A 24744-nucleotide genomic window follows, 5' to 3' on the forward strand; every position below is an offset into this window, starting at 1 on the left:
AGGCATTTTCAGCAATGTAAGGCAAGAAATCCATGTCGATTTCTAGAAAAGTCCAGAAGCCGAGAAGATGGGGGGAGTTGGTAAAAATGCTGCCAGTTCATGGGCAGCACTAGAATGTGCTATGAGTAAGAACTAAGTGAGGAGCTCCGGTCACGTATTTTGATTGTTGTCAAGGATGCCATGGGCTACAAAGCCATATCCAAATGATTCCAGGTCCCTGTACCCACAGAGCATCCTTAACAAGAACAAGATATTCCACACAGTCAAGACCCTGAAGAGACATTGTAGAAAGCCCAAAGTTACACGCCATCTGGGAAGAAGTGTGTTATGGGAGGCCAGCAGTAACCCACACATCACAACTAAGACTATTCTACAAAATCTGAGCAACACCAGAACACAGATTTCAAGAAGATACAGCAGCAAACACTATCCAAGGGGGCTTTTCATGGACAGTGACCACTCCTCCAACACAGGCACACACAAGCTCATCTAGTTTCTGTAGCTCTGTGACAGAGATGGGAACTCTTCAGGCACAGAGATGTGGCTTCTGTTTGGTGAAAGAAATGTGAAGCATTCACCCAGAAAACACAGTCTCACTGGTCAAACACTGAGGCAGGAATATCACGGTCTGGGGTCACTTTTCCACAGATGGACCCAGATGAACCTTTTAAAAGTAGAAGGAATCATTAAACTGGACCGGCATTCATCCAGCATTCTTGGGCAGCAATGGACCGTCTAACCAGATTACAGTCCAAAAACATATGGCTAAATTAGTCAAGGAACAATTTGTGGACAACAATCGAAATATTTTGGAGTGGCCAAGCCAGCGCACCAACCTGAACCCGGTTAGAATTTCTTGAGAGAACTAAAGACCAAGATCATATCAAACAAACCCTCAAACCTTGAGGACCTGGAGAAGTTCACCAAAGAGGACTGGGCCAAAATCCTTGTGGAGATGTGCAGAAACATATTCAACTGCATAAAGTACTTGGAGGCTGTAGCTACAAATAAAGGCATTTATACCACTGGCTACAGAGAAAGAGTATGAATAATTCTGGACATGAGATTTTTTTTGGAAATCAGTCAAATATAATCATGCAAATTGTTAAAAATATCGAACATCCATTTAAATGTTCTTCTTATAGCCTTATGTCACCCTTTTTATAAAATGGTGCAAGAATAAATTTGATGTGTCAATAATATATCTTAAAACCCAAAAATTCGACAGGGGTATGAAGAATTTTAGGCAAAATTACATTTAGATATGTCTTCCTAATGCTCCTCTCCTCTCTAGACAAAGCTGCCTTGTCTTATTTTTCCCCACTCCTGCCATTGTTTAGGGATGTGATGTAATAAGGCAGGCATCCCATTTTTACTTGCACCGCCTCAGATTACCTGTGTCAGCAGGTCCTGGGGTTTCCCTCCCAGAGCGTGCGGGAGCTCCCGGCACCGTGTCGACAAGTTAAGGATGGCCGTGGCCGCCATGTGGGCCGCCTCCATGTCGTGGGTGTAGTCGAAGCTACTCTTACTGCAGGTGCTGCTGGCGCTGCTTCCACCTCCACCGCCTCCCCCTCCTCCTCCACCTCCTCCTCCTCCACAGCTCAGGCTGCTGCTGCTGCTGGGAGCGTAGCTGCTGGTCGTACTGCTGGCCGGGCTGGACGTCTTACAGTAGCGCTTAGCTGCAGGGGTGCACACAAGTATGGCTGATTTGTTAGGCTGATGCTGGCTTTTGGCCAAGCTGTTCAGCAGATGGGTTTTTTGCACGGGGTTTAAAATTGCAGAGAGATCCTCTAGCTTTTAAGAATATGCAATAAAAAAGACAGATTGGTGAGGGGAAAGAGCGAGAGAAACAGATTGAAATTTAAGACTTTCTAGGATTAAGTGGGGAAACAATGAATTGACCAGAACAAGAATCCACTCCAAACTAAAATTCAAACAAGCTCAGTGCTTGAGATTGATGAAGTTGTTCAACTTTTTTGGTCACTTTGCCAAAATCAGAGCTCGTAAATCAAGATAACATATCTTAAGACTGTTCCTGCCTCAGCACTGAATTGAAAATGCTTTGGACTGATGTCTACATCTGATTTTTATTTGGAACAAATTCTAAGAACTGCAGTATTTCCTTCTTTGTGAGTAACATTTGCTAAAAAAAAAAAAAAAGAATACAATGCCCAGCTGTCCCAGAAAATAACTGACCTTTAAAAAAACAAAAAAAAAAAGTAACTACTTACAATATTTGTATCTTCAGTACATAAAAAATGGACCCACAGGAACAATAAGCAAAGTATTTAGAGGCCATTTTTGGTCTGTTTAAAGGATTTGCTGCCAGCTAGAAAACATATATGAACACCAGCCTTATGCGTTAAATAGGGAGACCTAGAGTCATTCAACATAAGACAGAGAAACAGATGTTTGGGCAAAGCCAGAGAAAGACGCTGCGTGGTGGTGAATTGGGCCTCAGCAGGCTGGAACGATGCTGATGGAGGGAAGAATGGTGGAAAGGAGGGAGGCAGGGAGGGAGTCGTGACAGAGGGGAGCTCAGACACCTCGTCTAAAAATCTCCCTCCTGCCTGCTTCTCACTAATGGCTCCCAGCCAAAGAAACAGGGCTCGCCTCCATTATCTCTCTCCTGTTTCACAATCCCTCCATCTGTACCTCCTCCCTCCCTCCATCCTCTGCTCAGAGGAGGCAGGCTCTTAGCTTGGCATTTCCATAACTCTGCTCCAGCCATGTGGAGAGGCCGAAAACATCAGTGTTTTTAGCTCTATAACAAAGAGAAGACAAGCAGCACAGAGCATGTGTCGTTGTGCACGTTATAATGCTTTTAACATCGGATACAAAATGTTCTCCTCAGAACAGGAAAATGAATAGTAATCCCTAAGAGTGGGATCATCTGGAAGGTTTCTTTTTCCTTTCAAACAAACAAAAAAAAAGGAATCACATTACGCCTGACCATGATTTTTACAGTGATTTTTTAATTTACCTATAATTTAATTTTTAGACACATGGATCCATCATTAACTCAAATAAATATCTCCAATATTCTTCAAAAGGTAAGGAGAACATCAGACCCCGTACAAACAAAAGACGCAAATCACCAATCAAAATATACGATAAATTGTTGTCACATGATCTAAATGTGGGACCTATGATTTGCAATTGTGTATGTTAATTCTTCTCACCGTCGTATCCCTTCGGGGAGGTGTCTCGCCCGTGGTGGTGGGACTTGGTTGTCAGACCTCTCTTTCCGTAGCTGCCGTGTTGGGCATCATAGCCGCCATAGTCATAGCTGGTCTTGGAGTATTTCTCCAGCTCCTTCGCCAAGTTGGATCGTGGCGTGCTGGTGGGAACATTGTTTTTGTAGCCATACTCAGGAATCTCCAGCTGCTTCACAAAACACATTGGTCTGAAAGGCAGCCAGAGGGTAAATAAGGCTGGGATCGAACTTCACTGCACCATTTAGCATCCCTACTTCGGATTAAAAAGTGGATTTTTTTTTAATTATATTTGTTTCGTTTTTTCAAAGAACTAATAACACGAGGTAGTCTGTGTTATTTACCTTTACGCTAAAAAATTGGCTGCACCATTCAGCATCCCTAAAAAACTGACTTGTTCGAATGGTAATTAGTGGAAGAAGATGGTGAGTTTCTGTATTGTGGAAGAATATTTAAGCCCAGCTTTTTATTTAGTTGCTAACTGACATCCTTTCAGCTTTCAGTGCATTCTGTTTAAGAAAGGCAACATATATTCCCAGATTGCCTTACAACTCAGAAATATACCAGGAAATTGTTAAACCATTTGGCGTCATCAAATAGAAAACAATGAAGGTTTTCTTTGTTATGGAATATTTTGCAAGTCTCAAGCTTAAAGACACTATTAAGCTTGCCCCGATCATTTAAGGTGGTGCGAGATGCCCTCCATCAAAATAAGTGCAAACTTTTAATGTAGATTTAATATGTAGAGATAAATGAAATCACAAAATACACTAAATCAAGCTGCCATAGATTTGATTTAAGAGTGTTACAACCACTAATAAAATTTTTTGTTTGTGCTTGCTAATTATTCACAGGATATTCTTTGATTCCGGAATTCCCAGCATATCTGAACTGGTCGCACATGTGGTTGAATGTACTAGTGACCTAAACTGCACCTAGATATAATGAGGATTACTAGCTGTTCTGCATCCTCAGTTCCTTATGTTTGATATGATCTGGAGCTGTATGTGTGGGAATTTCATTGCGCCATTCAACATCCCCGATTTAAGAAAAAGTAAAGGAAAAACAACTGCTTCCATAACATACCATATTCAGAGTTCAGTGAGCAATTCGGCATCCCTTGCTAACCTATCAGAATTCAAAATATGCTGCTTTATTGTACTGAAGTGGGGGGTACCTGAGGACACGGTCTGACGCCTGATTGGTCTTACTGCCACTGTCAGTTGAATGAGTCTTCTCGTGGACCTTCGCCATCTTCTCTGCAGCAGCGATGGGACAGCCGGACAGACTGAAGGATTAGGGAGGGGAAGACAGCACACGGCCTGGTTACACACTGTACCAACACACGCACACACATGCAGCATCTGGCTCTCAATGAAGAGCAGTTCAGCTGTCAGTACCAGCAGTTCAAAATGAATTATGGATTTAAAAATGGCCTACTTTGTGTTGACTTTATGACTTGCTTGCCAGATGACAAACTGGTTTACCAGTTGACTTTCTGTGTGACTTTTTTCTAAATAGGTATTGCTTAAATTTACAGACAGACACGTTTGTGACTCCTGCTTCTATACATCACTCAAACTGCAAAATCCTAGGCTGAAAATGAAGCCAGTGCAAAACTAACATTCAGCTAATGTCCACCTGAGGCTGGCTCAAAAAGTTAGTCACTGGTCCACTCCCACATCAATGTCCAACTTCAGCCATGAAAGCAGAATGTTTACAGCTTCATATAAGAACAGGCCTCTTGCCTGTGGTTGTGCTGTTGGTACCTTTTAAATAAGTTGTAGTTTGGAAATGGCAAGAAAATAAATGTTCCTGTTTTATTGGGCTGTTATTTAGCACTAGCTATGACCGGGTATCTTTGTCTATGCATTCTTTGATGTCCTAGCAGTCTACTCTCTCGCTCCAAAAACATCAACATAGTGATGGCCAAAACAATAATGTGAGGCTAGTAAAAGTGGAGACTAGAAACTAAGTGAGGGTATGTAAATGACCAGGTGACAGCATTTTTTATCTCCTTATTGTCCTCCCATTTCACATATTTGTCTGGATCAAATTTACAAATGTGACTAAACAACTAATCATCAAAGATGATTAGCTGACAGAACAGCAGCTCAGATTTGGCATATTTTTCCTTCACACATCACCGGCAAAACCTCTAACCTCTAACCATTTTAATGGAGATAGACAGAATATCAAAAATACAGAAAAAAAAATTTCATAAAAGTTATGAATTGATTTGCATGCAAAGCTCCAAACCGAGCGTAACTGATGATCTTTCTTTTATCAACCAATTCAGACTCGCTTGCAGTCTTAATAACATGTTCCAAAACGGGCCTTTGTCTTTATTTCGTTGGTCACTCTACGTCAGGCTCTTTAGAATTTAAGATAAGATAAGATAGGATAAGATAAGATAAGATAAGATAACCTTTATTAGTCCCACACGTGGGAAATTTGTTTTGTTACAGTGTTTGTATCTGGATCTGGATCTACTCCCGTGACTCTTTATACAGCAACTGAATACTTGGTTGAATAAGTGACTAAATTATTAGTTCTTAGCGGATGCCTCTTTACTAACAACACACACAGTTTTCTCCAGTTATTTGGGAGAGTTTGTAGCTATCTGTCCCACAGGCCACTTCCACTTAACAAAACTGTCACTTCCCACCAACTCCCAGTGATAAGTGTTAAAAGGTAACACCTTCTCCGTTTTTAATCATTAAATTTGTTTTTCATCCCTAACCAAGTGTAACCTCACAGGAAGCACACAAACACAAATCTAACACAAACACAAATCTAATCCTGCTCATCGGCCGCTGCAGTGATTGACTGATTGTGCGATAGATTAGATTACATTCATTAAGCAGCTGCTTTTGGTCTTCTGAGGAAAATAATTAAATGTCATCAACAATCATAAGTGGATTTCTTTAAAAACAAATTAAAATTGCAATAAACAGAAGAAAATTTGTGATGTCGGACCGAAAATTCCATCCTGTGTACTTCTGAGATGTACCAGTCATTAAAATGTGTGACTTGCTGACCCTCGTGCGGTGCAAACAGGGGTAAAGGAGAAGCTGATTGGTTGGGGATGTGGCTTCTCCCTCCTGCCACTTTGGGCTTTTCCTAATTGCTTCATACCCACAGAGGCTATGAAACATCGTTAGTACACACACGCACACACACACTCGTTTTAAAGCATGGCAGGGCTACTGTGTGAGTAGTGTGTGACAGATCAGCACGGCAGTGCCCGCTACTGCTGCTGCTGCTATGAAGGCGTTTCCATGGTGACTGCCAGACATGAAAGCTGGTGGCTAACAGTAGCTAAGCTAGCTAGCTAGTGCTTTGTTTCCTTTCCCAGTGGAGCTGTGCTACATAACACACCCTGCAGCCACGTCTGAGTGTGTATGTGTGTGTGTGAGTGTATTCTGTCTGCCAGCACACGTGTGCTGCTGTCTGTGAGCTAATTTGTAAGTGTCTGACTGTGTGTGTGTGTGTGTGTGTGTGTGTGTGTCAGGCTGTGTGCGAATGAAACAGTGTGTCATCTAAAGCTCTACGTATGTGTGAGCAAATCACTTTACATAATTCAAAAGTATGTATCTGTGTGTGTGTGTGTGTGTGTGTGTGCATATGTGTGCTGCCTGCACTTAATGTTCTGCTCTGCCTGTTAAACAGCTGAACTGCTGATATGATGCAGGTTCTCCTTCTCCAGTCCCTTCTCCACAATTCCACCTAAACCGGAATACATTACAACATTTTGCATGCTGTTGAAAGAAAATGTGACTTTTTTGTGCCAGAGCTGAGTTAAAACCAAAACTGTTTTTGCAAACTGTTCTTGTTTAGAGGAAAACTCCCACAGTGGCAGGTAAAACACAGAAACACTAATTATGATTTCACATTCTACGATGATTTTGAGCACTTATTTATATTTCTGCAGTTTTAAGGACAAAGCAATAACCAACCAGAAGCATCCAGAAATAAGAACTGAAACCACCATGTCAAAAAGCTGCAGTTCCCCTAATGGCCACTTGAGGCTGCCCCCCAAAATTATTTCAATCCCCATAACCTCCCATGTTAAAATGTCCATGTTTACAGGCAGCTACAAAAACTGGGTTTGTTCTTTCTAGCAGTTTTCTCCCTTTAAATCAACTCTACAAAGTTCAAACCTTTTAATGTTTGGGTTTTTTTTTTTTACACTTAAAGTTTTGTCTTATTTTGGTTGTTTCTGCCCTGAACGACAGGTAAGGATTCACTTAACTGGACCTCATGATGATGCTTGTGCTGTTAGTGCTTTCTGAAGCATTTATAACACATGACAAACAATATAACCCACTAACAATTAAATAATAAGAAACACTTCAAAAAGTTTGTGAGAGACATTCTTTAATTTTAATAGTCTGCAACTGAAGATATCTGTGTCTCCAGCCTTTGGATGCACCTGATCAAGTCTGGAGTAATACTGAAAACTGAACTCCTGGTCAACAATATCATTATCATCATCATCATAACAGTAACCAAATATAATCAAATGTAAATTCTGCTTTACTACATTTCCTCCATTATATTAAAATAAATAAATAAATATTAAATTCTATATTCAGGTTTCTAAAATGGGTGAAAAAACCCTAAGCCAGGAATTTGCTATACTTATAAATACAATTTATTATAGCCCTTTGCTTTCTGAGTGTAGCATCAAGACCAGGAATGTGCTCATTTCGTTATTTTGATTTGTAATTCATTCATTTTTATGTGTTTCATTTACTTTTTTCTACATTTTGGGCATACATGTTGCAAACAGAGTTAATAATCCGTTTAGGAGGTGTAATTCTGGACTGTACTGTACTAAAGTACTTATGTACTTTCTTCCATTCTTTATAAATAAAGTTGTTAATATTAAAGTCTAGAAGAAGAATTATAAGGACTCTGAGGACCAAGCTAGCTAATAACAAACTCTCAGTTCAGTTTTATTTATATAGTACCAAACAGTCAACAACAGCCAGCCAACAGCTTGAAAGAGTCAGTAAAGCCCCAGATTAGCACTTTATAAACAACTGGGTGATGTCACAGGAGCTCTGTCCTTCTTTTATATACAGTCTACAAGTGAAATTGAGCAGCATGTGCATTAACACAGTTTTTAATGCTGGACTTTCAACACATTTTTATTTTTCAAAACCTGAAATACTTATTTATAACTTGAGTTTCACTTGCACTCAGACATTTAGGACTTTGATACTTCCATCCATCTGTTAGCTACATCTTCTTACCCTGTAGTGAGTTGTGTGGGTGGTGGAGCCAAACTCAGCTTATACTAGGAGAGGGGTGGGGTGACCCAGTCAATCAGAGAGCTATTTTTAATAACCACACAGACAACCAATCAGACTCACATTCACGCCTAGGGGTGATTTAGAGTTACCAGTCATCATAACTTCCAAGTTTTTGGACTATGTGAACCACACAGAGGGGACACTGAAGTTTACTTACTTAGATTATGTTATCTATACTTTTTTCCTTCATACTGAGGAGTAAAGTTGCACATACTTGTGTTTTTATTCATTTATATACTTACTTTTTATAAGTAACGAACACTTCTGCAGAGGCAATTTAGTGTTGTGACTATTATTTAACTTATGCTGTGGTTCGACTTTGATTCTTAGTTTCCAGTATTTCTGTTCGGGTTTAGCTAACAGCAGGGGTCCATGACCAACCCCCCTGTAGCGATTAATGATGCCCAGTCTGTGGACTTGTTCAGAAATGCTGGTCAAATGCTGATAAAACCAATGTTTCTATAAGTGTGTGGCGTATGGGGCACAGTAATGTAATGTAAAAATTTATGTTTTTAACTTTCCAAAGAATTAAGGCCATTCATATCATACCATTAAGTATAAGTTAGAAGTTCCTACTTAAATCCCTGTTTCTTCATAAATGCTTCTTACATATTGCACACTAACAAATCATAATAATAAACAAAAATAAAAATAAGTAATACTTCATGTTAAGAGTTTGCAGAATCCTTTCAGCCAAAGCAAACATATCCGAGTTTATGGTGTACAGGACCTAAGCATCAGCAAGTAGTTTGACTGGAGATGTGCTCCTGAAACCACACACACACTGACGATATCTGTACGATAGAGGTGTGGATCAGCTGATAGTGGCCCGGCGAAAGGCCACTCACTCACCTGCGATGCGAGTTCCTGTTGCTATTGACATGACCCCGTCCAGAGCAGCCAGGAGTAGGGCACTTTAAAACATTTTCATACATGGCAAGGACTTTGACAGAGAGGAAAAGGTGAGAAAGACAGCCAGGGTTAGGAGCAGACAGGAGAGTTAACGGGTGTTCAGCTTGACGGTTAGGCATGCACAGATTACAGCTGCACGACTGATGCGACAGTGGGCAAGAATTTCACAAAACGGGCATGAACGCTAAGACAAAGTGCGTCAACAGCAGGAAGTCGCCAGTTCTCCTCTTTGTTTCCCTTGTAGCCACCTCAGATTCAGCTGTGCTTCATGTTTTGCATCGGTTTAAGAAACATGCCTCCTCATGGGACTTATTTTGTTACAAAAATCATTAAAGATTAAGGTATGTTTTTTGCCTTTTTCCCCACGAACTTTCCTCTAAACTGCTCTCCGTTTGTAGTTATGATTGCCCCAAGTATTCCCTTCCTACTGAGGAAACACAGCTCTCATTTGCCTTTTGATCACTGCGGTCATGTCATGAAATTTCATGAGATGAGACTGTACTGGATGCAGTAGTTCGTCATGCACTGTTAAGGATGGCTGATGACTCCGCAGGAGGAAGAGGAATGCGTCTGGTAATAAATGAAGGTTTAAAATTCTGTTTCAGATCGTTTTTTTCAAATATGTATAATCTTCATATACAGTTTAAGTTTCTAGATATTGCAAAGCCCTGCAAGCTTTTACCTGTATGTCTGAATATCTTTCTGTATTCTCCATACAGGTATTTCTTTTTGTCATTTTACCTTATTGCATACAGAAGATAAGCTCTACATAAAAAAGGAGGTGAAGTCTCATTTGGAAGGCTGAATGTTTTTGCTGCCGATACATTTTTCTTTTTGTTTTATATACCAGACTGACTTACAACTCACAAAATAGGCAGGATGATAAGGCAGGGCATGGTTTACAAAAGGGCTCACTTGTGATTGACAGATCAAATACGGTCCTCTCTCACCATGCCTGGTCTCAAAACAACACGATGCTAAAAGCCAAAATGTTCAGCGCAAGGCTTCTGAACAGGCTTCGTTCACTCAAAAAAATCTGTTGTTGGATGAACACAATTTAATCATGGCACCTTTTTCCACGTGATTTAACCAAGTACAATAACCCATTTTTGACCATGTCAAACCAACACATTTGGCATTTGGTGGTTTGATGTAATCACATTACGTTGGATCAACGTAGTATATTTACATTGACTTGAAGTGATTTATTTAAGTATGTAGAGTGAAATTTGTTTTAATTCATTCTACACAAGTTAAAAACTTCAGGAAAACGCAATGAAATCTTATTGTTTGAACAACTACTTTGTTAATCAAGGCAATTACTGCTAGTCTTGCTTAATGAACCAATATGCAGGTTGATGATTTCATAGAGGCAAACAACCATTTGCACTTACATTCATGGGTAATTTAGAATAATCAATTAACCTAACTCTAATTACACACTGCAAACCAGACAGATTGTGGATTTGAACCCAGGCCCTTCTTGCTGTGAGGCAATAGCACTAACCATCACACCACCAAGCTGTCAAGCCAGGCTTAACAAAACTAGGAAAGCTATGATTACAAGGCTTGATGCAGAATTTTCTGTACGTTTTTGTCCTTGATAGGTTAAACCACAATAAATAGCAATAGCAGAACGTGGTGTGGGTGTAGTTGTCTGCCTCTTAAAACTCCAGCGATTTTCCTGCAGGACTCACGAAATTCACAAGATCTAATGTGATCTTGTGAATTTCGTGAGTCCGGGCAACTAACCACTCTTACTAGATTGTATCATGTCATCTCAACAAGAACAAATTAAGTTGCTGAATTTCATGCAGATGCTACATGATTTAATTATGTTCACCATAGAAACATGAAATTATTTAGTTCAAAGTACAAGTTTGAATCTTGTACATGTAACAATCACCCAATTTCATTTTTCTGAGTATTCACAGAGGACAAGAGACTGCTTGGCAACCACCTGGCAACCACCGGTCGCTAGGGACAAATGAGTATTCTGATTGGCTCAGTTGCTATCAGTGGTTCTTGCTAGTCACTGTGAAATTGACTGCTGCGGGCCAGTCATGCAGGCCTCGAAAATGTGTATTCCCCTACCAGTTGACGAGTGGCTGGTCAAGATAGCTGGATGTTGCTGGGTGAAATTTGTTATATATTATTATTATATATTATATATTATTCATTATTCGTTCGTTAGAGGTATAAGGTGCCACACTGAAAACTGTGATTAAAACTGGAAACAGAGAAAATTCACCTTCAGAGTAAAAGTTGCACATTGTGAAATGTGTTGATTTCAGCAGGAAGACATGAAATGGTCTTTGTCTCCAGTTTGCATCACACATTTTTGAGTTTCAGTTTCAGTTTTGAGTGTTTGCAGACTTGGCATCTTTCATTCAAACTGTGGGTGAATGTGGTACTCTGCAAATAGCCAAAGCAAGAAGGTTTTTGGTGCAGCACCTTCTTTGCATCCTTTTCACTTAGCTACAGCCAGCAAACTCCAGCATCCACTTCCCACTTTTCTCCTAGTGACCGTTAGGTACTAGAGGGTCACTGACCGGTCTCTGGGCATGCATGACTGACGACTAACAAACTGCTGATGTCTTATCGATCTTTTATACAGTCTATGTGTTCAATTGTTCCACCAGGGTGAATGAAGCCTCATCTAAACTAATGTAATGTTTTAACTGTGAGTTCAGTGAGCATGCTTCAAGCAGGCTTAGATGGTTGGAAGTAATTTCATGTAGGTCTTTTTTTGAGGTTTTTTAGTCAGCAGGTTGATCAAACTGATTCTTCATGCTGTTCACGTTACAACAGCGACACAGAAATCAAAACAAGACTTCAGGCAGACGCGATGAGGAGAATGAAAAGAAAGTGAAGCAGTTCACGAAATTGAACCAAAAAAAGAAAGATAATACTATTTCTGGGGCCACAGTAAACATGAGTATGAACAGAAGCAGCTTTGTGTCCACAACAGCACTGCAGTATGTTTGCTTTTGATAATTAAGATACTTTATTAGAGACTTTCTAACAGATAGAAGTGAAATTACATTAATATATATCTATATATATATATACATATATATATATATACATAAACATTTAAAGCTCAGTTGGTTTTGAAACTCAAAAACCTTGATAATGTTTGGCAGCATAAATAGGTCTACCTTCTCGGTTGATCAAACATATGTTAAACAAGCTCAGTCGCGCATGGTGATTAGACAAGACGTTCACAACTCCTCGTGATCATAACAAAGTTAAACCCAGATTATCTAACACGTCCAACACAACAGAACACAAATGCAGACTCATGCAGGACAGATGCATGATGGTGAACAGCCAACACTGCCAGCACTGTCCGACTTTAACTGTGATACAATCCATCTAACAAGTCATTTGAAGTCATCATTTATTCCTTAAATCTCCTCAAATTGGAAGTAAAACTAAACAAAAACAGTTCTGACCAGTAAATTATTTCCATTTGGTCCCAAAGACATGGGATTTTGTTTTTCTAAGATATTAAGGGGCAAATTTTGGGGGTAGATGTCTGATATGAAATGTTTTTTGTGCTCTCAGTCTTATATAACTCTCAGAGGCAGAAATGATCTGACTGCATGAGTAAAACCTCAAAGTGCGCAGCTAAATAAACACGATTCAGCTCAATCGTTAATGTAACACAACAGAAAAAAGGGGTTTGTGACACTGAAGCGCAGCTACCTTTATTGCCAACTTTGTAGTCACATCAAGCATCAAACAAACTAGAATTCATTATTCATGTTGTATTACAAATATGTGGCAGTGAATAGCAGACGCAGAGAATCTTTTTACTTCTTTTTAACTAAATTTAAGAATTAGACTCATTATTGGATTTATTTCTTTCCATGTTGGCTTTTCAGACTTTTTGTCACCATTTCTTTTCATTACAAGTTATTATGGGATAACTGTTGGTCACTGTTGACACCTCAGTGGTTTATTTTAGACTAGAAAGATATTGTAACTACATCTTAACACAGAAGGATGACAAATTACAGATTTATGTAGTGCTTACATGTGGTTATTTATACATTTATACACATTAATTTATAAATAATACAGAATATTTATTCATTAATAACTGTGTTTATTATTCTGGAGAACCCTTTTCTGCAGATAGCTTGTGTTTAGTGAATCTGCCTATCTTATTGTCTACGGTTACCGTCAGCAACCCTGGGAGTTGCTGACCTCTCCTGTCATCATGTATGTAGTTCATCCTCTTATGAGCCAAAGTGTGACTAATATCATCAGATTAATTACTTGGGACTCCATTGTATGTTTAGACACCTCTCTGAGAAATGGTGAGATGTCTTTGTGAAGTTGAAATGAAGTCCAACTGCCTTAAAATCCAGCTTTAAGACCACTGTGGCCTGGATGATGAGCATCTACACAGACATTTGAGGCTATGTCGATATTTCAGTGCTTCTGATGTAGCCAAGAATGTTTTGATCAGTGATTTGATCATTTTCAGGATTTTCAGGAAAACCTTCTTTTTTAGAGCAGAACATTAAAAACGTACTGCATAATTATAAAAGTACCTTTTATTATTCAGGCCACAGTTTGGAGATTCAGCAAACGTGTCCTTGTCATCTGAGGTTTTACTCAACCAATAAGGTGATTCCTGCCTCCAGAGCGCTTTGAGAAATGTCTGCACATATAAAACCACCACCCCCACCAAAAGACTGAAATACCGCTCTGGGTGAAATGACTTGTCAGACTGCTACTGAGTTTGTGTTGTCAATGCAGCACAACATGCAAGCAGAGGGACCTACTCTCAGGTGGGACACGATCTTTGTGGGGACACCCAGAAAGGCTGCGGTGATGCGGGTACAGCCCCGTCACATGACCGGTTCCGTCACAGCCTGGAGTCGGACACTTGCTCTCCTTCTTCTCTCCCCTGGAAGAGTCTGTGAAGACAAGGGGCAGCGAAAATTAGACGGAGGTGGAGTTGAGTCAACAGGTAATCGGCGTCCAAGTGTCGGAGCAGTTTTTGGCCATGAAAGGACTGAACACGGACCGTATATGGCTCATGGATTTGGCCAGTAGCCTGGTTCTTAAAAACCACCCACAACTCAGATTTGTTTAGCAAGGCAAACACTGTAGGTGTGATATTGGACCCACTGATGGCTGCTTCATTTGGTTCAAGAAACAATTGATCAATCAGAGCTTATCATGCAGAATTAAGCATCATCCTCCTACATAGATAACTCATTACCTCAGCTAGCAAGCACGGATGAGATTCACTTGGGTGTGCATGCTGCAAATCACTGACTAAGTCGGGACAAACAGAACAAAATAGGCCCCCTCCCAACAAGAAACCACAATATCAGGCTGAATAGGTGAAGCGAGAGATAGGTCTGCTGTCCTTGCACAGATGCAGACATCATAATAAAAGCCTTCCTTTGGACTAATAACAGCTTCTTATGGGTTAACAAAGACTCTCTCTGTGCTAATGAAACAGTCTGAAGCCCATCTGAGTCTGTAGTGAGGATGATAACCGCACAGTGTCGACTCCCTACCAGTGGTAGTGGGGTTGTATATGAGTGGATTTGGAGAAATAGGCCGCAGATAGCGTCCCACAGATGAGATTTGCTCTTCTAACGGGCCGTGCAGATTGCCATTACTCATGCCTGACAAGCTGGCCGTCTGATGTTCCCACACCGGCCTATTTTAACAACATAAGCTGCTGTCAGTGGAAAACCATGCATCTGCAAAATAAAAAAAACCCCAAATTGTGTATAGCCCTGAATGCAGAAAATGAGTGCCCATTACCTCGTCTGCAGCCATGTACAACATTTCTGAAATAACACAGCGGGATTTTAACCAAGCCCAGAGGTCAGAAAACTCATTCAGTCCAGCAGTGTCCGTAAAAATGCTCAAATCAGGGAGGAAAAGACATTAAAGTTACTTTTATGTATTATTTTTTTCCTGCTGCAGCACTAATAGCCCCTGGCTGCTGCTGTACTGAGGGTTTCAATAAGTCAGACAGACAAGATAAACTCCCTCTCTGCTGATCCGGGGTCAACATTTTTGAGTTAAATATGGCTATGGTTAAATATGATGTGAAAAGGTGATGGGAAACTGGCAGAATTTAAAGAGAAGCATGATCATTTGACAACTTTGTGAATATAGTAATAGGTTAGAAGAAGCAGGAATGCAAGCAATATCTATTTCTCAGACAGGAGCCACAAAGTGCTTACATACATACATACACGGCATATAAGCTTACTGTAGAACAAAGAGCTAAACAGCAGTTTTACAAAAGTAAAAGAGGAAACATGGAAGTAAAATCACTACATAATGAATCCTATTCATTACCATCACATATAACCTTTACTGCTGAATTAAAGGCACATTTCTTTTAGGAAGTTTATTTTGATCAGATGCAGCGTGATCGTGTCGAGCTACAGAGGACTGACTGAACTAAATTCGTTTCTCAGTGTCCAGGCTTTTGTGATAAAAATAGTCCTGGCATGAAAAACCAGATGCAGGACTGTGTGAATGAAGAAAAGACTCCTTGTGAACATAAAGGAACGTTTCCAATTTAAACGTGTTACACAACATCTTACGCTGGAAGTCGAAACAGCAATAACGGCTAAAAGATCCTTAAGTTGGCTCCAAACTACTTAACAGACCTGACACATGGAACATGGAAAATCAGCATATGCTACAGTATAGTTTTCCAAGTTTGCCGAGCGCAGATCAATAATAACACAGACAGGGTCAGTGTGTGGGTTTTTCCTTGCCTACCTTTAGGGTAGTACGCCCTCTTCAACCCATCCTGCTGCATCCTGGACCTGCGCTCCTCTGCAGCGCTACTCAGCCTTGGGCTGTGCTCGCCGTGGCCGCGATGATGATGGTGGTGGTGATCCCGACGGGGCATCGCGTGCTCCGAGGCCATCCGGTCCCTCATGACCTTTGCCCTCTCCGATTCCAGTGCGATGGCCTTCTCCAGCAGCGACAGGTTTCCCTTGGCCATGTCGAAGGTCTCGTCCGAGCGGTCGGAGGCCACAGATGTGGTGTCCTCGTCGCCCTCCTGGCTACAGCTGGTCGGGTAGCCTCGGGACGCCGGGCTCAGCTGCTCCTCCAGCTTCATTAAGTTCACCATGTCGGAGTAGCTGCGCTCCAGAGACCGGGGCTCGTCTTGTGCACCCTGCTGGCAGCTGTCATACCTGAATGTTTCCACAAATGAAGTCAAGATGCGAATATGTGGAAAGGTTATCAAAAGGATGTTTTATATCTCCTCTCTAACTTGTTCAACTAAATGAACTTGAATGAAGGGTCACAATTTTGCCAATTCAGCTGTATTCTACAAAAAAGTTTATTACAGTTTTGATTTTATTAAAAAAAAAACCTTCTGAAATAATTTCGGAACTGTTGTTGTTGGAGTGAGCTACCTTGAAGTTTAAGAAGCAAAGCTACCTATACAATGTATGCTCAACAGTCAAAGTAAAAAATGTTATCAAATATTAAAAAGGATAAAGTTATGTTTTAAAAGGAGTCAAAAGTAGATCCTGCAACCTTACAAATGAAACCTGTAATTGAATGTTTAATAATTATAAAAATGTAATATTTAATAAGTTTGTGAAAGTACATTTTCACATTTAAAAAGGAGGACTAATATAAAGATAAATCAAAGATCTTCTGACCGTGCCCACAAAAAACTGATTAAGGTGTCTGACCTCCCCTTCAAGGCTGTCTCTTTGTGCACCTCTGGACCATGCAGAGCATTATTTTCAGAACGATCCCCTGCAGATGAGCGTTTGATACTTCACTGTCTGACATCTGTATCACCTTGAGTTTTATTTTGAGGATCATCATTATAAATGAGAGCCGGTGTGAGCTACAGCTCAGAAAGCAAACAGCAATTTTCATTTTTCAGTATAGCATAGTCTGAAATTTTCGAGGAGTAGTGCTTTAGTTTGCTTTATCCTACACACCCAAAACCCAAGCTACCCACAAGCTCCCTGTGGTTTGTCCTTTGCATCAAAATGGAATTAAACTTAAAAGCTCACATTTAGAGTCAGTGGAGGAGAACCAGCACGACAGCTGCAAGGGCAAAGAACTAAAGGAATACAGGAAGAGATCCAGAAATGCACAAGAAGACAGCCCTCAAGGGGGAGACAGGCCAAACTGAAAACATAACATTTTTTACATTGCACTATTTATGCAAATCCTCACACTTCATGCATTACTGATAGTAAATGGTTAATGGACTGGTTCTTTTATGACGTTTTTCTACTGTGAGCAGTCAGAGCACTTTATGCAATTTGCCTCATTCATCCATTCATGGAAGCACTTTTATCTATGCTTTCTTTGCTAGTGATATCTCTGTCTCACCATTCATGAACAGAAACACGTATCAGAAGGACTACAACTTTTAGTTTGCCGTTGGCTATGGAAGAAGAGTGCCCTCTACCCTTTCCATGCTTGCATGCTTGCATAAGAACTACTGCGTTACTGCTGTATTGTTTAAGTACCATCAGTACCATCTATGTAATTTTTAAAGGCCACCTAATATGTTTTTCCTTGTTTACTTGTAGATGCTCATGTTAAACATGACCAAAGGTTTCAATAATGAGGTCAACATATTGCAGGCAGGCAGAGGTAATGTGCATATTATTTTAATCTTAAAATCATATCTGTGAACTCTTAAGAGATTATCTACCTGTTCAGGTGGTGCACCCCCTGGTGGTCTGCTGGGTTTTGGAGTTGGTGGTGGAGAACGTGGTGGACAGGACGATCAGATGGCTGAGTCTCACTCAGCTTCCGGGCCAGATCAAAGCACTGATTCCTCAGACACTCTAGGCTACTGAGACACACCTCCTCCTCGCTCTCCTCAGTCTGACCCCTGACTCCCATGCCGGGCCGCCCGTTTGTATGGCTGCCGTCGTTCACCATGGTGTCTTCGGGGTAGCCGTCTTCAGCCAGCATGGCGCCGTGACCCTGCGCCAGAAGCTTCAGGGAGTCCACCGTCTCCCTGACCACGTCGCTGTCCAAGTCCACGCTCAGCTCACCCTTCCTCTCGCCCTGCTCGCTGCCGTCGTCCTCTTCATCGTCGTCGTCTTCCCCAGCGCTGTTGGAGGAGTTGCTGTTCATCTCGGACTCGGTCATGGCCTGGTAGGCAGCATCCTCAGCGATCTTGCCAAGGTTGAGAAGTGACTTGGCAACCAGCTCGTCGTAGTTCTCGTACTCCTCTCCGGTCCCGTTACCGGCGCTGATGGTACAGCTGTTGTTGTTGTTGTCGTCCTTCTGAATTGGAATGAGCTTTGATTGTCCACCGGGTTTGTAGTGATTCTCTGCAATCAGGAAAGCAAGAAACAAATCCCTTTGTTTTGATACTGTTTAGGAATCTCACAACACAGCCAAGAAAAGTTTCCCGCAATAACCCACGCAATACGCAACATAAACAGCAGGTAATTTGTGAAAAATGTGAGGGAAAGTGATTTGTTTTGCAGGTAACACAACTATCAGTCCATTTATAGAATCAAAATCCTGCAGATGAAGTGGAGATGAAACCCTTATCCTCTAATCATGTCAGCAGTGCTGATGAACTCTTTTTTTTTCCTGTTATATTCTCGCCTATATTATCTTCATCCCTCCCAATTATGATCCACTGTTTACTCACAAAAAACATACAACCCAGAGCGGTGCGCGGCAGTGTCGCTCTCTCCGCTAAGCCTCGCTGTTGATTTTGGGGACAGAGGCGGCGAATGAGAGCAGAGAAATTGAAAAGGGAGGCGTGTGAGGTGCTCCGATTCAGGAGCCATAAATATCCTCAGGAGGAGAAACCGAGGCAGAGCACATGTGACACGTCCGCCGAGACGAGGAGGCAAACGAGGAGGGGAGGGAGGGAGTTAATAACTCAGCAGAGCTCCTCTCCCATTTATTCGTGAGGCACTGTCAGAAGCGATTGAGGACACGGGGGGTGTTTGGGGGGAGAGGAGGAAGCGAGGTGGGAGGGAGAGCGCAGAGCATCTGGTCTACCAAACCCTCCTCAGCAGCACTCATCACTTAGTCCTCTCCTTCTGCAAACCGCATGCAAAAGTGGACATCAGCGCGACACAGAACAAGACCTGAATATCTGCAACATTGCTGCGTTTATCCATCTGTTAATTCGACAGCTTTTTGGCATCTTTACGTGTTGTAGGTTGGAAAAGTTCCACGAATCTGCACAAACACGGTGGCCCCGTTACGGATTGAGCTGCAGTGCTCGCAGAATATCTGGCACACAACACTGAAGGCATGTCCCGGCCAGAAGCACCGGTTTCATGAAAAGTGCAACAACAACAAATGTTTACAGCATTTGTTTAGCAAGCCCATGTGTTCTTTCTGTTGCTTTGTTCTAAGCTTAGTTATAATATTGAGCCTGTCTTTTCCTTCCATGTGCTCTCTGTGTTTTTCTGGGTTGTTCTTTCTCCCTTTTTTTTAACTTACTTCCTGTTTTATTTTAAAGGTTCTCCTTGTTTGGTTTCTCCTTTGTTCCTTCTCCTATAATCATTATAATCTTGATTTCACCTGTGTCTTACTGTCTTTCACTCCCTGGTATGTGTCTTTAGTCTGCAGCTTGTCAGTCTTTGTCTACTCGACATCTGGATCAGTTCTTGCAGTTTTTGATTAAAACAAAAAGTTGCTCTTCTCCAAACTGCAAATTTTTATTCTTTTTTCTTTTAATTTCTTTTATCTGCATAGTCTCGTTTTGCTTGTTTTACCCCAAGGCCTTTTGTATTCTATGTAAAGCAATTTGAATTTCCCTGTTGTTGAAATGTGCTATACTGATAAACCATGCATCAGCAGTGGTTCAGTTATTCACTACAGTACTTTTTCATTTAACCACCTGCCACTCCACCTTGATTTTCAGTTCACTTTATGAATTTAATTGCCAGCATGACACTGTTGTACATTCCTTTTTTTTAAATGACTCAAGTGTTGATTATTCTCCAACCCTATTTCCAAAGGGGTAAGGACGAAGTGTTAAAATAAAGAGAGAAAGTCGTGATTTGAAAGTCATTTAAGTCCTATATTTAATTGAAAAGAGCACAAGGACAACCCATCAGATGTTGAATGTGAAAAATTTCACAGCGTTTTTACAAATATAAACTCATTTTGTCATTTTGAAACAGGCAATGTGTTTTATAGAGGTTGGAACAAAGGACTGGAAAAGCTGTGTAATACTAAAAAACAAATGGTGGTGCATTGCATAAGTAAGTGGGAAGATGTCAGTATCATTATTAGGTATACAAAGAGTAACCCAATTAAAAAAAAAAAAAATTAAATTCACATCACGGTTGTGGGTTTTGGACGCAGGCTTTTTGAGTTTGGGATTTTGAATTCTTTTTGTGTTTTTATGATCAGTTTGGTTCTTGACTTTCATGTATTTTTGAATTTTTATTTGTATTTGAGTTTAACTATTCCTCAAGGTTTGATTTCTCTTTTTTACTAGTCTCGACAGTGTCCTAGGTGTTATTTATTATTTGTGGATTTTGTTAGTTTTCTGTGTGTTAGGTGTTTGTGTTAGTTATAGACTTTCTCCTTGAGTATTCTTCTCTCCTCCTCTGTGTCTTCCCAATTCCCTGATTACCCTTAGAGTATATATAGACCTGTCTACACTCTGTTGGTTGTCTGTTTGTTCCGTGATCTAGTCTTTGTCCACATTTGCTATTCATGGATTTAAGCCTGTGTACTTTTGTGGACTTTTGCATTCAACCTAAAAGAAAGTTCACTTTTAGTTATTTTGTCTGTGTCCTGTATTGTGTCCTGTACTATTACCTGAAATTTTAACAAATTCTCTAGAATTTTGGTAATTTTATCACATAATGTACTCAAGGCTGTTAAAAGATTCAGAGGATCAAAAATCACTGTGTGGCAATGCTGTAGTTTTTGAATGGCCGTGACCTTCAGACCATTTGGCAGTTAGGCAGTCTCGACCTGTCACATTTGGCAGATTGTGAAATGAAAAACACAACAATGAAGGCCTCAAACTGATGAACAGCTGAAGTCATACATTAGGCTACGTGGTTGCTGAAACGATAAACTCTTCTTCCTGATTGGAGCTCCAGATCCTGAAAAGCAACTCGTTTAATCTGCACGAACCAAAGCAAAACTATCACGTGGCTCGTGTCCTTCATCTTTTTCTCATCCAAGCAACTAAAGTAACAAACCGCACACTCACCCTGCTGACGACGCTGCTCCTCCTCTTCCTCTTCTTCCTCGTCTTCCTCTCCCTCATCATCTTGCTCCTCCTCGTCATAGCCGTCTTCCTCCTCTTCCTCATCCATCCCGTCTTCCTCTTCCTCCACCTGCTCACCCTCCATTGCTGTATCTGTTCTCTCCACCTCTATCTCCTCTTCTTCCTCTTCCTCCTCCTCTTCTTCTCCCTGCTCCTCGTTGTCCTCCGAGAACTCGTCTTCCACCTCGCCATCTTCTTCTTCTTCATCTCCTTCCCTCTCCCCTTCATCCTCCTCCTCGTCCTCTTCAACTACCTCCCCTTGCTCCTTCCCCTCCTGCCCCACCTCCATGGCTTCGTTCCCATAGCTGCCATAGCTGCCAGCATCCTCCTCCAACTCACCCGGGCAGGAGGTGAGGAAGGGCCTCCTCTTGGCAGCCGGTTCCAGCGGTTGTTTTTCCAGAGCCTTCCTCTTCTTGGCCAGCGGGCAGCCGTAGATGCTGAGGTGGGACAGAGGGCACACACATGATCAGTATCCATCTTTGCTCTGCTATTTACTCTTTGATCGTTTGCCCTTTTGCTGCAAACTGCAACAGATTCAGAGGATAAATAAGTTTAAAAACAGCCAAATCTGACAAACACATTTGATCCTGCTGAGCCAGAACACATACCGGCACTTAGCCATAATCAGCTCAGTTTGGCTGGACAGAGCGCTCGTATTTGGCCTCTCATACCGATGAAGCAGGTAAACTTCCAAATTTACCATGAAATATGAATCCAGAAGAGTAACACCGATCATACTGTAAATGAAGGGGACGGGATGCAGGAGGCAGGTGTGTTATTTATAATTAATACCACCTGATTTCCTCTTAGAGAAATTTAAGAGTAATTCTTAATGTTCTTTTTGTTTGTGCCTCTTGCCTTTTTGTCAAAAGCGTTTGTTTTACAAGTATGACCTCTGTCTGACTTAAAGATAGTTTAACTGTGCACATAAGATGTTTACAAGTATAACAGACAAAACCCAACTATATTTATGTGCTTCCTCAAAATCAAAAGCTTTTGACCATATTAATTATTGTAAATTATTGACTAAGTTACAAGAGCACGGGCTCATATCTGGAAAGGATGTTAAATATTACTGGTATCCACATCAAACTCTGTAAATCCAGGGTGGCAGGAGTAAAAAGCAGGGTTTGAAAAGGTGGGACCTTGTTCTGTTCAGATGTTCTAAAACATTAAACAAGCAGAATACTGAATGTATGAATGCAGAGAGCATTATTAATCACATGATGCATGCTGATTTAGTTCACTTGTCTCCTTATAGTGGCAGCTGCAGCAGCTGCTCAAGTTGTGGATGTCGAAGTGTGATACTGAGTTCAAATCTAAGCGTCCCGTAATATTGATCGCTTTGACCACATTGTTCCCTCATTCTGTTTCAATATCAAGTTTTAAATGTGGTAACTAAAGTCAGATATTAAAGTCACATCATCAGGAATGTTCTGTTATATATGTGTAGCATATAGCTCGATGCACAAGCTTTAAAGATGGGCAAGTGCAACTCAAATACCTGTGATGAGTAATGTTCCTACCTTTCACACTGTGCTAAGAAACTTTAGGTATAAATTTATGTCTCAATTAATTCATTTTGAAAATGTGCTTCTAAACAAAACAGAGACATTCCTCTAGCATCTCAAAAAAACAGGAACCACTGCTTACTTGTGCTGTTATTACTGATGATTGCTGTTTTGTCTTTTGGATTGAAATTGATTATACGTCTACTGTAAAGTTTCGTCCGCTTTATGTGTCTTGCATTTGGATCCTTCCTCCTCTCTCTGAAATCTGTGATGGAAGCTTTTCACACATCTCTGCTCCTGTGAGATAACATATGACTGAATGAATGAGTTCTTTGTGTTTTGGCCTTGAAGAGTTGCTGTCTGCAATAGCACATTCCTGACAATACACTGCGTCGCATTTTGTTGTGAACCTCTCCACTGACAAATTATACATGCATGTACAGTAGGCGTGAACACATCTGCACAGCATTTAGGAAAAGCTATTATCACAAAAAGTTATTATACTGTCGATAACAAGTGAGCGCAAACAAAAACATTCAAAAAAAGTAGAAAACAATTTTAATAAAATGTCTAGTGTTTGTTAGTAAGGTGAACAGCACGAGGAGTCTTCAGATGAATGTTTTAACATACTGAGCAACATACCAACATTTATGTAGCAGAAACTGCTCCAACAGCTAAATCTAATCAGAAATGCATAAATCCTACTGGAAATTTAATAAATATAAAAAAATAAATAAATATATAAAGTCAAGAGAAATCTACCTTGGAAAAATGTTAAACTGTAATACCTCGTGTCTCTATACATCTTTGAACTTATTACAAATGAAATGTTCAGTTCAGACTGAGAATCATCCACTGGGTCTCATTGTCAGAAGAATATTTAGCCTTGGCCTGCTTGGATAAGTCTAGTCTAGTCTACTCTCACAGAACACAGATGAACAGCATCTTGACTTTTTAATCACGTAAGTATTCAGACTACTTACTCTGTGTAGGCACCAGTGCAACATTTATTTATTCATGCATTTATGGAATTAAAGCATGAAAAAAGAAAGAAAACAATACCAATGACACATTTAAGCAAAGCAAAGTCTTGCTTTGGATTCAGCAACTAAAAAATAATATTATAATGATTTTTTGGCATTATCTAATGCTTTTTTGGACACGTTGGCATTCCTTATTTGAGCAAAAAGCTCTATACTGCGTTCCAAGACCTTTTCAAAGGATATAGTATTAAAATATATATATAAATATATGCTGTTAAAAACGTATTGCCATCTCACTCATTTTACCAAATCTTCCCCACGCGTCACATTACAGTGTGAAGTCAGATTTGCCCTGAAAACTGTTTCTTTTTAGCTCAAACAAGCAGAGAAACCAAGAGTGTGATGTGTGCGGACATTGTGAGGGTCATGAGTGTGAATGGCTTTGTGTGCACCAGGTTCAAAGGTCAAAGAGCTGTGACTCCCACTGCTGTGTGCTCATGTGTTAAGACACTGCAGTGGATTTCCACTCGCTCTCGCTGAGGCCCA

General features: G+C 40.7%; 1 protein-coding gene across 5 annotated transcripts in view; it reads right to left on the reverse strand.

Annotated features, from left to right (window-relative positions):
• myt1la (myelin transcription factor 1-like, a) overlaps positions 1-24744 on the reverse strand; it is a 90628-nt gene that overhangs the window by 21415 nt on the left and 44469 nt on the right. For 4 of the 5 annotated variants that reach the window (XM_063494526.1, XM_063494527.1, XM_063494524.1 and 1 more), the window contains exons 6-13: positions 21648-22141; positions 18144-18774; positions 16226-16647; positions 14248-14382; positions 9389-9479; positions 4393-4503; positions 3183-3406; positions 1396-1679 (exon numbers count right to left, since the gene is read on the reverse strand). In XM_063494526.1, the coding sequence (XP_063350596.1) occupies positions 1396-1679; positions 3183-3406; positions 4393-4503; positions 9389-9479; positions 14248-14382; positions 16226-16647; positions 18144-18774; positions 21648-22141 (2392 nt within the window). The remainder of the gene's footprint in view (positions 1-1395; positions 1680-3182; positions 3407-4392; positions 4504-9388; positions 9480-14247; positions 14383-16225; positions 16648-18143; positions 18775-21647; positions 22142-24744) is intronic. The other variant, XM_063494529.1, reaches the window with a different exon arrangement.

The sequence above is a fragment of the Pelmatolapia mariae genome, linkage group LG15 (assembly GCF_036321145.2).
Source record: "Pelmatolapia mariae isolate MD_Pm_ZW linkage group LG15, Pm_UMD_F_2, whole genome shotgun sequence".
NCBI classification, from domain to species: Eukaryota; Metazoa; Chordata; class Actinopteri; order Cichliformes; family Cichlidae; genus Pelmatolapia; species Pelmatolapia mariae.